At 35.2% G+C, this 17,767-nt stretch overlaps 1 protein-coding gene across 2 annotated transcripts in view; it reads right to left on the reverse strand.

Moving 5' to 3' along the window:
- Positions 1-17,767, reverse strand: part of DYNC2H1 (dynein cytoplasmic 2 heavy chain 1) — a 380,690-nt gene that overhangs the window by 222,776 nt on the left and 140,147 nt on the right. The window contains exons 62-66 of one of the 2 annotated variants that reach the window (XM_067038564.1): positions 15,160-15,301; positions 14,261-14,370; positions 9,207-9,227; positions 7,507-7,605; positions 6,041-6,164 (exon numbers count right to left, since the gene is read on the reverse strand). In XM_067038564.1, coding sequence (XP_066894665.1) covers positions 6,041-6,164; positions 7,507-7,605; positions 9,207-9,227; positions 14,261-14,370; positions 15,160-15,301 — 496 coding nt within the window. The remainder of the gene's footprint in view (positions 1-6,040; positions 6,165-7,506; positions 7,606-9,206; positions 9,228-14,260; positions 14,371-15,159; positions 15,302-17,767) is intronic. The other variant, XM_059068297.2, reaches the window with a different exon arrangement.

A 17,767-nucleotide genomic window follows, 5' to 3' on the forward strand; every position in this document is an offset into this window, starting at 1 on the left:
GGTGGCAAGGATGTAGAGAAAAGGGAACCCTAGTACAGCATTGGTGGGGATGTAAATTGGTACAGTCACTGTGGAAAACAATATGGAGGCTACTCCAAAAACTAAATATAGAACTACCATATGAGCCAGCAATTTTACTGCTGGGTAAACCTCCAAGGTAAACAAAAACACTACTTTGAAAAGTATATGTACTTCAATGTTCCTAGCAGCATTATTTACAATAGCCAAGATACAGAAGCCACCTAAGTGTCCATTAATAGATGAATGGATAAAACAGATGTGGTATATATGTATATACCACATATATATTAATATATATTGAAAACATATACACATGCACATACATACAATGAAATACTACTCAGCCATAAAAAAGAAAGAAATTCTGCAATTTTCAGTAACATGGATGAACCTAGAGGGTATTATGCTTAGTGAAATAAGTCAGACAGAGAAAGACAAATACTCTATATTGCCACTTATATGTGGAATCTAAAAAATAAAAGAAATCAAAGTATATAACAAAACAAACAGACTAACAGAAATCAAACTAGTGCTCACCAGTGGGGAGAGAGAACGGGAGAAGGGGAAGACAGGCGTATGGTATTAAGAGATACAAACTACTACTTATAAAATAAATAAGCAACAAGGATACACTGTACAACAGGGGTCCCCAACCCCTGGGCCACGGACCGGTACCACCTGAACTATCTCCTACACCCTATCCATGGAAAAACTGTCTTCCGTGAAACCAGTCCCTGGTGCCAAAATGGTTGGGGACCACTGCTGTACAGCACAGGGAAATACAGCCACTGTTTTGTAATAAATTTAAATGAAGTATAATCCATAAAAACATTAAATCACTATGTGTACACCTGAAACTAATATAATTTTGTAAATCAACTATACTTCAATTAAAAATTATTCAGTTAACTAATTAGTTAAAACATAAACTCAGTTTAAAGGGCCTCAGCTCGGGTATACTGGCAACTTACAATGAAAGATAGATCACCATGGAAAACTGCACCTTGTCTCAGTAAAAAGGTATTCAGAGATGCTTTTTATAGAAGATGGACTTAATGCTGGGTGATTTTAGAATGGTTCAAAGAAAGTGCAGTTTTGCTGGGGAATGGATGCTATCAGAAAGACCAGACAATTCTGTTATTAGTATCAATAATTTTGTTGATATCTAGGAGATGTCAGAAATGGTGTCAGACTAAGCTATATGGATAAAAAAGCAGAAGTCACTCATATTAGCAGGGAGAGGAGGATGTTTAGTTATTTTTGTGGCATGGAAAGTGTCCTCGTTTTTGTATGCTGACATGCTTATGGTCACAGAGTGACCTGCCTGTTGATGGTGTTCTGTGAAATTGTTTATGTTCAACAGGAGAACACCATGGTCAAGCTGTAGAGCCTGGTCAGCTTCCAGCCCATAGTAGTCAGGTACTGCTTTTTTCTTTCTCATTTATGCAATGTACAAATACAACTAAAACTCATCTGTTATAAGGCAGGAATGTGGTTATCCTTGTGGGGGACAGTGGTAAATAAGGGAGTTTGGAATGCTGAAAAAGTACTGTATCTTGATCTGGGTGCTTACAGAAGTGTATTCCATTTGTAAAAATCATTAAACTATACATTTGTAAGTTTATCTCAATAAAAAGTAAAAATTAAAAAGTAACTGATTTTCTCTTTTAAGACTAGTCATGAAGAGGGGAGGGAAAGAACACTCCTGCCATCCTATACTATTTGATTATGTAACCCATCAATGCATTATTCTGATATAACATTTTTTAAAATATTTCAAAATAAATGTTTTATTGTATAAAAAGACCCTTGGACATAAGTCCCCTACACTACTCTTAGAAAATATTACATGTACAACTATAAAAGTCCAACACAGTTTTAACTGTATAAAGTCTTAATTTACACTGGAGTTAACCTATGATGGAGTTAATTTTGACTACGTTTTTCTCCTGGGCACAAAATCTGTACTGTACTTTAGAGAACTATGGAAACAGAATGATTAGGCACAAGTACAAGATTTGGTCTCACATTCTCTTTCCAGGGGAAGCCTCAATTTACATGGCTATTATTTTGGTTTCTGAACCTGGATCAGGTTTGAGTATATTTTGTTTCGATTTTTTTGGTTAACATATCTAATAGATTTGCAGCACCTGTATGTACAGATATATTAATTGGCTATGTTTACTGTGATGCCTTGAAGAATTCTTTAACAATTAGCCAAAGATACCGGCAGGATCTGCCTATAAAGTGTACCCAAATCTGGCCAATATTTATAGTTGAAAGAAATGCATCATGCTACGAAGTGAAAAAGAAAGTTATTCTTTTTACACCAAGCAAGAGTGCTACACAATTCTATCTGTCTGGATTTCAAAATAAAAGTTGCTTGAACATTTATTTTGACCATGAAACTTAAACCAGGAAGTGGCCACCACTGCTTCCACAATGCTTGACACAGCAATGATTAAAAATGTTCTGTTGGACTTCCCTGGTGGCGCAGTGGTTGAGAGTCTGCCTGCCGATTCAGGGGACATGGGTTCGTGCCCGGATCCGGGAAGATCCCACATGCCGCAGAATGGCTAGGCCCATGAGCCATGGCCGCTGAGCCTGCGCGTCCAGAGCCTGTGCTCCTCAATGGGAGAGACCACAACAGTGGGAGGCCCAAAAAATGTTTTGCTCACAGCAGATACTTGAATACTGCTAATGATTATTAATGATTTCTTTTTTATATTCCCCTGGGAAGAAGACGAAAATCAGTTCATCTCTTATATGCAGTATACCTTAACAGGTCCAAACTCTTCAGAAATGTATTATCATCTGAATTAGAGAAATCCAAGTACCATGTGAACTGCCATATGGGTACAAACATTCCATCATATAGGTAACATCTTGGTAATGGTCTCCATTGATAAAATTGCTCACATTGTATTGTAAAACTTTCAAGCTTAACTAACTAAAGATGATGGGACTTATATGAAGAGAAACAAAAAACCCGGCCACAAAAATAATCAAATCAACTTTGCTCAAAGAAATATCCCACAGCCTATTAAGAATAAACTGCTGGCTTTATAGCCACTATACACAAAGAAAGAAAACCAACAACTGAATACCTTCTTCACTTACTAGAAGCAGCATATTCCACACCTGAAAAATTTACTACAACCTAATAATTTAACTGGTCAACAAACATGTGGCTAAGTTTGAATGGCAGCTCCTGTAAAGCTGCAAGTGCCAACTCTGGAAGTAATACAAGCAGTGGTAAACCAATCCTTCTCTTTGAGCCCTATATCTTGCAGATGCACAGAATTACAGATGTGTACAAAAAAATCTCACACATAAGAAAATCCAATGGAATGCTACAGCCACCCACTATCCATAGGTAAAATTCTTGGCAACCTATAGCATGGAATATTCTGTACAATGAACTGGCTTCAAATAGTGCTCTTGGTTATAAAGCATGTCACCCTGAAAATAACTGAAATATACTAGTACAGAGATTCATGGGTCAGAACTGGTGAGCTAGCTTAGGGTTTCTCAACCTCAGTATTATTGACAATTTGTACTGGAAAATTATTCCTTATGAGGAGATGCCCTGTACATTTTAAAGATATCCTTGGAATAGACGCACAAAGTTGTTACAACCAAAAATGTCTCTAGTCATTGCCAAATGTCCCCCGGGGGACAAAATCACTACCATTAGAGAACCATTGGTCTAGCTGTGTTCAGGCCATTAGGCTGCCTAGACTCAACTGGGCTACCAAAGACATACCTATATGGAAAACCACCCTCTAGAAACAGATACAGCAATTAATCACAAGGTTAACCTTTATTGCACATACATATGCCTGTATGAAGCAGTCGTGCCTAAAGTGAAGAATTTGGTCTAAAAGAGCCAACCAAGAATGTTTAGCTATCATCTCTACTATAACTCTCGAATCCATACTCAAACCCCAAATGGAAATGAAATAACTGTAAAGGATTAGAATGATTAATAAAAATAATTTTGACATCTATTGCTCGTAAAACTTAAACTATTTCTCAACTACACTAGCCTCTCCTTCAGCAACTTCTACATAGCTAGCTGGTCAAGCAGTCTTCAGCTATTTGACAGTTGCAAACTGCTACATCTATCTTCTTCCTTGGCTGAGCTACTAGGAACACAGGAAACAGAAAATTTAAAACAATGAGACTTTGACAAGGAATTGTACCTTGCTCTTCTTTTTGATCAATACACATTTGAGGGGATTTTTGAACTGCATAAATTTGAGGAGGAGAAGTACATTCTATTCCTATTACTTGTGCCTGTTTTGACATCACTATGTAGAAAGGCAGTTCATGCTGCTTAGATTAAGAACATTGGGATGTAAATGAACTTGGACACAGGCTTTGTTTTACATCTTTCTAGGACAACCATCCTCTGTCCCCACAGGAAATGTATGATGACAAATGGCTACTCATGAGGAACTCAAAACTGTAGAAAAGGACAACCTGAAGTATACTCAAAGGGGATAACAGACTTCAACTGATGTGACATGAACACATGTGACTCTGGATTGAAGGTGGAAAAAGTAAAGTAGGGGCAAAGGTAACTCTCTTTTTCTCAATGAAGTGAACAAAAGTTAACAAATTTACCCAAACAGCCCTGAACAACTATCTGGAATAGTGGTTCATCATGTGAACCAATCATGATGTAGAATATTATCAATTTTTACCAGATCCAATTTTAGGGGACCTTGTCAAACTCCATTCTCAGACAATGCAGCAGATACGGCCAAAACCTAATACCAATAAGAGCTCATTGAGATATATTTAATGAGCCCTCAAGGGTCAGCATATACACTAAAGAGAGTCAAATCCAGATTATCCTAAAGGTTCATTTCCACCCCCTTTAAGATAGCATAGCAAGAGGTAGCTCAAGAGATCTGAATTAGCTCCAGTAAAGAACAGATTGAGACCAGAGACTGAACCCCAGGAAGTAAGTCCAGGTTACATCGGCAACAGTTCCACTACTAGGGTTCTTTCCATAACATATCAACCACTGCTAGGCTAAGCATACCTATTTGTGGGTTAACAGGTGATCAGTAAATAGTGCATTCTTTGCTATTTCTCTGCTTTGCCCCCAGTAACTCCAATTTTCTAAACTTTGTGGTGCTAGCAAAGTGTGTGGTGTAAGTAAGTATATGTACTTATATATAAGTACATGTCTATGACATTTTGCACAACATGCTCTTACATAACTTTTCTAATATCAAAGTCTGGGTTAGGTGCCTGCACAGAAAAGAGGTAACATAACAGTCCTAAGACCAGTATCCTTAGAGAGGCCCGCTTGCAAGGTTGGCCCATAAACATTGTATGGGAATTTGGATTTTGTTAAGGTTCTTACCATTCCCAGAAAAGATAAGAGAGGCTCACTGTGCTTAAACTATTTGTTCAAATGATACGGTTTACGCTGAACACCTGCCTTCCTTTGGGGAGTCTGGAATTTTGCTACCTGCTAGACAGAGTGTGCTTACATAATAAGCCCCAATAAAAACTCTGGACACTGAGTCTCTAATAAGCTGCCTTGGTAGACAACTTGCACACATGTCACAACTCAGTCCTGGGGGAATTAAGCAAATTCTGTGTGACTCCAATGAAAGAAGACTCTTGGAAGATTGCACCTGGTTTCTTGACTCCTGACTTCATCATATGTGCCTTTTCTCTTTACTGACTTTGCTTTGCATCCTTTCCCTGCAATAAATCTAAGCCATGAGTGCTGAATCCTGTGAGTCTTCCTGGTAAAATGTTGTTCCTGGGAATGGTGTAGGAGACCCTGACATGGTGCCTCTTAAAAGGCACTTTTAAGTTTTTTACTTGCTGTTACTATTCGATTTTGATGACATTACTATAATCCAGTCCCCAAAAAGTTTTCCTCTCTTTAGATTCAGTGAAAAGACAAAAAATGTCAAAGTTAGTTAATGAAGTTAATTATTTTGGATTTAAAAAATAGTTACTCTCTGGAAACTGTCAAATATTCATTTACCTTGAGCAACCAGATCTCGTCTCAATAACGGATAAAGAACAGGTTCTACACCATCCATTTCTTGTATAATAAGGGTTTTCCCAAAACGTACTGCCAACTCAAGAGTTGTGATAAAGTTACTATCCTAAGAGAATAAATAAGAATACATATGAATTCCTTTATTACCTTAGATTTACAAAAGTCCTTACAGATAATGAATGAAGCTATTAACAGGAATAACAAATATTTTAAAATTAATATGTATGTTAACAATACAAGTTATTCATATTGCTTTTCCAGTTATAAGTACTTGGCGATAAATCAATTTAGTTGAATAAATTATCAAATAAATTCATAAATAATTTAAATAGACATATTAGAAAAAAAGGATTTTTACATTAATAAAAAAGCCTTTTAAAATTTTCTACTATGATTTCAAATTGATGCAGAAATTTTCAAATTCTACATGCAATAAATTATTCATCCAAGTATTAATAAAAACTACTTTGGTTGTATTCAATATCATACATTGAATGGAAGAAGAAAGACAAGATAATGAATTCTAGTAAACTTATCTTGATGTGATAGTTCTAATTACTGTGAAAAGAACCTTTAGATAAAATTCTATAACCATGCAAGAATTTTTAGGCTTTCTGGCTAGGTAAAGAGCCATTTTAAATACCACTCCAAGCCTCCAACTGTGGTTAAAAAAATTTAAATATTTGGATAATAATTATTAAGATCTCCTACTACAACCATAAGACATTAAATTTTTATATATTATATAAATATATTACAATTATATTACAATTATTCTTAAACACAAGGGAGTTAGATATCCCCATTTTATAAGTGAAGAACATTTTTAAGAGGTGATTTTTCAAGCACCTGAAGCATATCTACAAAAATTAATCATACACTAGGCCTGCCTCAAAAAAAAAAAAAAAAAAAAAACTGACCAAAAATAATTTCTTTGGAGAGATAAACATGACAGTGAAAAGTCACTACACAAAACATGATGATTACATTTCACTGACTAACTATCAAATCTTGGGACACAACAAGGATGCTCATTGATGAGTTACAGGAACAGGAAATTAAAAAGTCAAGGAGGTTTTCCTAAATCTCCAAACTACGTAACTTACTTCTATAGCATCCTATACTTGTCTTTATTCATAATTTAGTGTAAATGCTTATTTAATTGTTTAGTGTAAGTAATTACTTGTCATCTCCATGAGAGCAGGAACTACTCACTTATAAATTCCCAGGGCTTAGATCAACACCTTGCATATAGAAGCAATCAAACAAATATTCTTATTCCTTTTTACAAATTAGAAGACTAAAGCTAAGAAAGCTATATTTCTTTCCCCAGGACCCATACCAGGTAAGTTATAAGACTCAGTTTTGAATCTATGTTTTCTGATTATAGTTCTTTTCACCACAAGATGCCATTACTAGTTGGTATCTAAATTATAAGTAATACACACCTGCTGGTTAATAACTTCCAAACGTGAGTCTTTCAAATGTGTCTTTAACCATTCTGTAGCTTGGGAAGAAGGGTCTATAAGAAATGGGCAAACTCGACTCTAATTAAAAAACAAAAAGATTATAAGCTTTCATTAAATGAAAATAATTTCCTAAAAATTATTAATCAATTAATGAGTGAGTTTTTCTCTCAGGCTTTAGAGAACACAAATATACAACTACAATGAGGAAATATGGGTAGAGTTTTCAGTGGCACCAGAGGTTACATTAATCAATTTTACCAGGAATTAATACTAGGTAATTAAATTTAACCACAGTACTGTGAAAATAGTCTTATTTACTACACAATAACACAGAAAATGTATATTAACAATACAGTAAGCAGGAGTTCTAGTCCTAAGTTGATGCCATTTTTGCCTCTCTTTTTGGTTTTAAAATACACAGCCAAGTCATTCCCTAACTTTAGATATTCTTTGATTGAATAAACCATACAGGCCTTACAAGAGAAGTACGAGCTAATCATAAAAGTATCACTGAAGGGCTTCCCTGCTGGCACAGTGGTTGAGAGTCCACCTGCCAATGCAGGGGACACGGGTTCATGCCCTGGTCCAGGAAGATCCCACATGCCGTGGAGCGGCAGGGTCCATGAGCCATGGCCACTGAGCCTGCGCGTCCAGAGCCTGTGTGCTCTGCAATGGAAGAGGCCACAACAGTGAGAGGCCCGTGTACCGCAAAAAAAAAAAAAAAAAAAAAAAAAAATCACTGAAATAATTACCAATAAAATTATTTATATTTTAAGACTAATTTCTCTAAAGTGCTACATAGTTAATATTACAAAAGGAGTATCCTAGAAAAGAAAATTACATAAGATGATAGGTTAAGATCTAACAAACTAGGAGCTAAACTCATTACAGAACACCTTGCACTAATTAAACTCTGAAACAAACAGAAAATTAGAAACCTGGCATTGTGCGCTATACATACAATGCCATTTAGCACATGAAAGGAAGTCAATTATACATTTATACATCTGATCGATTTAAATATATGTAAATATATTTAAATAAATATGATAAATTTTAAATCATCTAATAGTCATTGTTACCTAGCAAATTAGATTTAAATAACAACTGACCTTATTTTTCTTAAATTTTCACATTTATTTGAAAAATGTAATGCAGTTATGTGCTATAGGGATAAAATAACACATGAAAGTCGCAGTGAAGTGAAGACTTAGAACTGGGGTAGATCTAATAAGAACATGGATGTTAGTGGCATACCAAGAGGGAGAGGGATGGTGGGAATCACATGCCCTGGGGATTAACAGCATTTTATCAGAAATGCTGTTTAAAATTGCCAGCACATGGTGATAATAAAGAGCTGACTGACTTTAAAACAGCTTTATTATTGTTTTAAAATTCTCTCTAGACAATGCAGCCTCTTTTTACCTGCATCCAGAGTGGACCACTCCCACCACAGCTCCACAGTGTTACTCCACTGTATGATCTTCCCCCAGAATCTATTTCTGGAAGCATCCAGAAATAGCAAAATAATATGGCTAGTAAATAGCTTCTTAAGTATTACCAAGGTATTACACCTAGGTTTTAGGTCTCATTTTATGCTAGCATTCAATAGCAAACATTCCACAAGTAAACTAGATTTTGCCTAACCACAAAAATAATTATTTTTAAAAAGTTCTTACCCATGATTTCAAACCAATGATCTGATGCAGTTAAAAAGAGAATAAGATAATGTTTCAAAAAATCATGTTTTTAGCACAGAAAATATGCTTAAGAATTTCAAAGAATACTTACAAGTTTGTGTTCATCTTATTTATACTTCTCCAGAGATTTAGAGAAGACCTCTGAGGTATATTTTAGGTCTGTGTTCCATGAGTAAATGTGGTAAAATTCTACATTTAACAAATTATAGTAGATCCAAAAATAGTGACCTTTCATTCATTCATGCTATTCATTCATCTACCATATGTTGAATAATGTTTACAATAAGACAACATGAGAGATACAAAAATTAATAAGATACATTCCCTTACCCTCATTGCCAACACATCTAATAAAGAAGCAAAAAACCTAAATTTTTTTCAATCAAAGAGGACACAAAATTCTATTGGTGGATCACAGGCAGAGTTAGGAGAAGCTGCTAGGAAGCAATCAAGTCAAACTAGGTCAAAAAAAAATAGGACTTGGCCAGGCAAAGAAGTAAAAAAAGCAAATTAGGCCAAAACAACAGCCTGATTGAGAGAAGAATGAAAAGCTTGGGAGTATTTGGAAAACTACCAGTAGTTTGGCATAGTTTGAATAAAAAGTATAGACAAAGATGATGCATATAAAATGGTAGGAGTAATCAGAGGTCTTTCTAATCATGAAGAGCATTTTATGCCATGTTTAAGGATAATGAAATTTTTATGCTGAAAATATAGTCACTGAAATATATTAATCAAGGAACTGTGATGATCAGATTAACACTTTAGGAGGATCACTCCAAAATAAAGGAACTGATACAGGGGCAGGGGACCAACTGCTATAATAATGTATTTATCCAGGTACAACATGATGAAGGCTTAAGTGAAGCCACTGGCAGTAGATGTGGTTAGAAGAGAATGAATTCATGACACATTTGAGAAGTAGATTTGACAAGACTTGCTGAATAACTAACTGAATGTAAAATTAAAGAGACATAGTAAGAATGAGTTGCAGATTTGCAGTTTGCATTACTGGACCAAGACTGTGACATCTCCAGTGTTAGGAAATAAAAGAGAAGCAGGTTAAAGGGAGTGGGTGAGGAAAAGAAACAATTATTAAAGTACATAGCTACCTTTGCCTAGCATGCATGACCCACTCAATGCATTTCTCATGGGATTATCAATCATCTAGCACTGCACACAAGGGATGAGCAGGTGACCCAAACTAACCAATCAGAATCTTTTTGGGGGAGTGACAAATACTGGAAAGGAAGGGAAGAGATATCTTTAGTCTGAGAACATAAATTGTGATAATGGTAAGCCTGGAGTCGCCAATGTCTATCCTTAACACAGGGTAGAAAGAACCTATCCAAGAATAAACCCATCTCTTAAGATGGAGAGAAAGAGAGATGTCCTGGTAAAACCATTCAAATCCTTAAGCTAGTCCCAATCTTTTTAACATCTCAGTTATTTAAAAGCATAAGTTGCTTTTTTAAAAAAAAAGTACTAAAGTTGGCCACTAAAAGATTCTTGACTAAAAGTTTTTTTAAAAAAATGATTAAAGACAGAGCTTGAGCTACCTACAAAACTCCAGGTAACAATATCTAACAGGAAATTAGAACTATAGAGCTCAAAACAGAGGTCAAAGGCTAGAGATGCATGTTATCTATTGGTAAAAAAAAAAAAAAAAAGATTAGGTAGTGGACATTTCTGAAAGAGATTATTTTTTCCTTCCACTTTTACTGATATAATTGACACACAACACTGTGTAAGTTAAGGTGAATAGCATAATGATCTGACTTACATACATCATGAAATGATTATCACAGTAAGTTTAGGGAATATCCATCATCTCATACAGGTACAACATTAGAGAAATAGAAAAAAAATTTTTCCCTTGTGATGAGAACTCTTAGGATTTGCTCTCTAAGTAACTTTCATATATAATGTACAGCAGTGTTGATTATATTTATCATGTTGTACATAATATCCCTAGTGCTCATTTATCTTATAACTGGAAGTTTGCACTTTCTGACTTTCATCCAATAAGAAAAAGACTATTTTTAAAACATCTATAGAACTCTATAATTCTATTTTTATTTTTAATAACCACAAGTGGGATAAGAGTAGAAACATTTTGTAAATAAAACTATAGCTCATCTTTTGATAAGATAAGGACAATTATATTAACAGGAATAAAATAAAATAAATAAGTTAAAACATATACAGAAACACACACACATATCTTTGAGAGGCAGCCTTACAGCATAGACTGGCTAGACTGCAGTGTTTGAATCTTGGCTCTACCTCTTGACAGCTCTGTGACCCTGAAAAAGAAACTTAATCCTTTTGTGTCTCAACTTCTTTATCTACAAAAAGGGATAATACATTTACCTACTAAATAGGGTTGATTTGAAAAGTAAATGAGTTAAGTGTGTAAGCGCTTTACTTGTATTAATTCTTAAATAATAATATATGAAGAACATAGTAAGTACATGTGTTGATTATTATTATGCATTTGGGATTTAATGAAAAAATGTTTTCTGTATGCAATTTACCTTTACAATTTTATATTCTTTAGACTAATAGCAAATTAATTTGCATTTCCTCATCATACACTAAATGGCAGGAAGGGGAAAAAAATCTCAGAAATTGAGTGGTATAAAGAAAACTAATTGGACACTGAACTGTACATAAGCAATAAAAAAAAATACCTAGGACATCTTCACAAGAAAAATTTATAATACTGTGAAATTTAAACCAAGAAAAATTTACAGCACTGTGAAATTTAAGTTAATCATATTTTTCCATCTTCTTTCTGGATGCTTTCACTCACACCTCTCCATAGTGTCTAATAGTCTCATACTCTCCATTTATCCTATCCCCTGAGTTCCACAATATTACAAAGATCACACAATTATCTTCCAAACCAGGACACATTTGAAAGTAAAGAAAAAATTATTAATAATCACATCAGGAGAACAGGTGTAAATCATAATCCAAGCAGTCCAGTACATCATGGCCAAGATTTTCCCCTGCTCCTCAAGGACATAGGTCATATGAGCTTTCTGTGGCAGATAATTATTTGACTATTTCCTCACCCAGACAACACATGTACTTCAATAGTTAGCTTAAACCAAATATGAGAATTCCAAGCATCTTTTGTTGTAAGACAAGGAATAATTTTGGACATAAAAGGCTATCCTTAACACCAATAAGGGATTGAGCGACTACAGCCCTTGAATCTGGGAAATCCCGCACTGAATCTCTGAAAAGCTTTATTGTAGTTAATGAGGAGACATGCTATATCTCTGAATCAAAAATACATTTAATTCATCACACCTAGTCATTTTTTTTCTCAGGGAAGACTCCCAGAAACCCAATTTGTACATATTTAGACATCTAACTTCATATCACATGGTAATGTTAGTGAGTAGATGTTATAGACTTGTTGTATCCAATCACACCCACAACTACAACAGTTTATTCTAAATCTAGTCCACCTTAGAATTAACATAAAATGTTAACCATAATGGAAAATTCATTTCAACAGAATCACAAATTACTCTAACAAATTTTTCCAAATGGTTTTGTTTTGTCATATAAATGCATATAAGTGTCTGTAAGAAACTTGGCAATATTAAATACAAAGTATACTAAGCTTGTCATTAAAATTAATTTCAAAGACAATATCCCCAAAATTCATCATAAGACAATTTAATTCAGAATTCAAAAGTAAATATTTTCAATTACTATTATCAGTAAAAAATAAAAATTACTGTGATATATTTTTTCTAAAAGCTTCTGATTTCTTATGGAATAAAAAAGAAAAATTCTTAAACTAGTATTTTTAAAAAAATCTTCAAACAACTGCTTTCTTGGAGTACTGAAAAAGGAAGAAGAGGCGACATTACTAGGCCTTTACTACATTACTACATTACATTCATTACTAGGTTGTAATGAATTTATTTACATACACATTTAGAGTTCCAAATTTGTAATTCTAGTGTGAAAAATAATGATAAAAACGTTTAAAAAATAAAGTTTAAGCCAAATCAAATTAAAAGAAGGCAAAATTATGTAATCTTTGTTCAATGACTTCTATCCTAGTAAGACACCAATGTATAGAGTCAAAGCATAGTCAGCTGATTAATAGGTCAAAGCAAACAGAATAAATTATCCAGGAATGAACAGGGACCACAATTCATACTCACAATATGAATCTTATAATAATATAGCTCACACTGCCTAAGGAGAAGCATTTAATGCTCATATTTTCTTTGAGATGTGGAGTTATGGGATAAAGAAATCATGTGTGGACAGACAGAAGGGTTGTAGAGAGGAAAGAAAACACTGGTAATATAGAGTATAAACCGTTGAGATAAAAAGAACAGAAAAAACAAAACATATTTTCAAGGGGGAAATGTTATCTTCCAAATCCTATATCAGAAAGGTAAACTAAAGTAATGGTAAAAAAAAATCAAACTTCATACAAAGTAATGATTTGCTTGTATACAAGATTTTGAATTTGGTTTTCACACTCACTGCTAATTAAGGTATAATTGTTTCAACTTTAAATAATTACTTTTTGGAAACATACACTATGTAAAAGAACAATTTTCCAAAATATGCACATGGTTATCTTTAACTTATAACCCCAAACTTATCCATCTTCACTTTCCATAACTTTGTAAAACAAAATAAAAGTATAAAATTTTTATTTTTAAAATATACTCTAGATGAAAGAACTATATAACCAAATGAATCAAGCATCCCTAAAACATTTCTATTATTATCAGGAAGTTCAATTTAAAATATTTTCCCATCAAAATAATACCATTTTTATTTATACTTTCATATTAAGGTAAAAAATAAATTACACTGAAAATTTTAGAGATGCTACTTGAATCACAAATGGATTTTTATTAGCAAAATATTTTTACTTTTACTTAACTAAGACTAACTGTGAAAGCCTAAGGATTTGAAGAAGGTACTTCATGGAGCAAGCTTCAAAAGAAACATTTCTAATGAGACAATTAAAGTAGATTAATTACCTGTAAGATAACAAGAGCATTTTCTATGGAAAGGTCATCTGATGGTAGGCCTTCACTTTTCCAAATTAACTGTTCACTTTCAGTACAAAGAAATCTCCTCAGATCAAATTCTGAAAAATTAAAGGTATCAATAATACTTTACTACAATAATCTTGTGCTTGATAAAAGAAAGGGAATAAAACTATTTATAATATACTCAAACAGAAGTCCCATGATCATTCTTAATATGCAATCCATTCTTCTGCATTTAGAATCAGAAACTAAAGAGAAAAAAAGTTTTAAAAAGTGCAAAGGAGGGCTTCCCTGGTGGCACAGCGGTTGAGAGTCCTCCTGCCGATGCAGGGGACACAGGTTCGTGTCCCGGTCTGGGAAGATCCCACATTCCACGGAGCGGCTGGGCCCGTGAGCCATGGCCGCTGAGCCTGTGCATCCAGAGCCTGTGCTCTGCAACGGGAGAGGCCACAACAGTGAGAGGCCCGTGTACCGCAAAAAAAAAAAAAAAAAAAAAAAGTGCAAAGGAATGAAACTCAAATTATATTTGTCTTTCAAATGAATGTCTCACAATTATAATAATTTGCAAAAACCACAAAATTCACAAAAAAATTTGGAATTCCTACATCTCACTATATGAAATTAGTGTAAAAATTAATAAAATGCATTCATACAACATCAAAATAATTCAGGTGTCAGTTTCAAAAAGAGATTTTATGGGTAGAAGAGTCATTATAATAAAGCGATTCTCAAAACATTTGTAGAATTTAGCAAATCTAAAGTAGTTATGGTATCCTTTAACTTACAGAAAATTTTCCTCATTTAAAAAAAGGGTAAAATGACAAAAATCAAAAGATGTGCTTTTTAGTATACTGAAATTTCAAATTTATGAATAACTAAATACAAACTTTCAAGACCAGCTGACTTGGTCCATTCTACCAAACAGGTTTTTCTCAGACCCTCAGGAGCAGCAGAAAGATATGTAATAAATGCAGCAGCTAGCTGAGCTCTTTTAGGAAGAGTAGCTAATTCCTCTGTTATCTCTGTAACCTGGAAAAAAAAGGAGAGAGAGAGCAACATATGGATATGTTCTAAGATAGAAAAAAATATTGATAGCTTCAGAAATTGAAGTTTTGACTATAGAAAAAATCATTTATTGGTTTAAAGTAATAACATGTCTGAACAAAATTGCTGAAATGTAAAAATACCAACAAGACCTCAGACTTTGCTGTGATATTAAAACAATGTATAAAATCCCAATATATCTGTAAAGAAGAATATATTTAGTCACTGAAATTTCCTAATAATTCTAATAAATACTGTGAATTAGCATCACTGTGTAAAATATGATTTAGATACACAGAGTATGAGCAAAGGTAAAAAACAAAAATTAAGCATGGAGACTCTTTAATTAGAAGCATGGTGTGGCTAATGCATAAGCCTGAGCAGAAAGAGTACAAAAATAGGAATAATGAAAAGAGAAACACAGAGTTGACCGGAAGGAGGAAGATTTGAAAGTCTTCCCATGCCATGCAACATAGCTTCAGTTTTAACCTGCGGTAATAATGAGCCACTGAAAGTGTTTAAACAGAGCAGTGAGTGATGTAATGAGACTGGGTTTTAGAAAGATAATTTAGCTGACAAATAAGAATCAACTAATTAAAGGGTCAGACAGGAGAAAGACAGGTCAGGAGAATTCAGGTGAAAAAAGAAAAAGAAAAGCATTAAGGATGGAAGACAAATATGAGGGATATTTGCAAATGGATACAAATTAATAGAAGGAGTCTAAGATAATCCACATATTTTTAGTTCTGATGCCTAGAAGAAAGATGCCTTATTAGACACAGGAAATAAAAGAGATTTCATATGAGAAAGAAAATAAGTTAATTTAGACATGTATTTGAGTTCTGGAGACAGCTGAATGCCAATTTCTAAGGTGTAGTTACAAATATGAATTTAAAAGTCAGCAGATTAGAAACATAGCTCTGGTCAGCATCATCATTTGGGTGATATTCTTAAGACTGGATGAGAATTCCCAGAATATTTGCAGAGAAAGGAGCTGAGGAAGAGAATACTGAGAGGCAATCAACATTATTGGATAAGCAGATGAGGACGATCCAGCAAAGGCAGGAATCTAACTGCTTAAAAAAAGACAAAAACAAAATCAAAACAAAAACAAGAGACAACACTTTAATAAAGTTGAAATAAGAGAGAATTTCAAACACAAATAAATAGCTGACGGTGTCAAATCCTAAGAGGACTGTCTTGGTAAAGGTAAGTCCAAAAAAGGCTCTAAACAGTAATAAATTTTGCACAACTCATTTTTACCACTACCTTTTCCTAACTAAAAGAGGAATAGGATGCTTTGTCTAAAATCCATTCATATAAAGATATTTTGCTTAAAGATTAATTCATGGCAGAGCTTCAAGACAGCAGAGGAGTAAGACGTGGAGATCACCTTCCTCCCCACAAATACATCAGAAATACATCTACATGTGGAACAACTCCTACAGAACACCTACTGAACACTGGCAGAAGACATCAGACCTCCAAAAAGGCAAAAAAACTCCCCACGTACCTGGGTAGGATAAAAGAAAAAACAGAGACAAAAGAATATAGATGGACCTGCACCTCTGGGAGGGAGCTGTGAAAGAGGAAAAATTTCCACGCACTAGGAAGCCCCTTCATTGGTGGAGACAGGGCAGGGCAGGGGGGAAGCTTCAGAGTCATGGAGGAGAGTAGAGCAGTAGGGTTGCAGAGGGCAAAGCAGAGAGATTCCCACACAGAGGATCAGTGCCGACCAGCACTCACCAGCCTGAGAGGCTTGTCTGCTCACCCCCAAGGATAGGTGGGGGCTGGGAGTGGAGGCTCAGGTTTCAGAGGTCAGATCCCAGGGAGAGGACTTGAGTTAGCTGTGTGAATACAGCCTGCAGGGGTCTAGTGTACCTCAGCTAGCCAGGAGGGAGTCTGGGAAAATGTCTGGAACTGCCTAAGAGGCAAGACACCATTGTTTTGGGGCGTGCAAGGAGAGAGGATTCAGAGGCACCACATAAATGAGCTCCAGAGACAGGTGCAAGCTGTGGCTATCAGCGCAGACACCAGAGGTGCACATGAGACACTATGGCTGCTGCTGAAGCAATCAAGAAGCCTGTGTGCAAGCACAGGTCACTATCCACAACCCCCTCCCAGGAGCCTGTGCGGCCCACCACTGCCAGGGTCCTGTGATCCAGGAACAACTTCCCCAGGAGAACACACAGCATGCCTCAGGCTGTTGAAACGTCACGATGCCCTCTGCCGCTGCAGGCTCAACCCGCATTCCGTACAGCTCCCTCCCCCTCGCTTGAGTGAGCCACAGACCCCTAATAAGCTGCTGCTCTAATCCTGTCCTGTCTGGGTGGGACACAGATGCCCTTAGGCGACCTACAAGTAGAGGTAGGGCCATATCCAAAGCTGAACCCCAGGAGCTGTGCAAACAAAGAAGAAAAAGGGAAATCTCTCCATGCAGCTTCAGGAGCA

The sequence above is a fragment of the Kogia breviceps genome, chromosome 7 (assembly GCF_026419965.1).
Source record: "Kogia breviceps isolate mKogBre1 chromosome 7, mKogBre1 haplotype 1, whole genome shotgun sequence".
NCBI lineage: Eukaryota > Metazoa > Chordata > Mammalia > Artiodactyla > Physeteridae > Kogia > Kogia breviceps.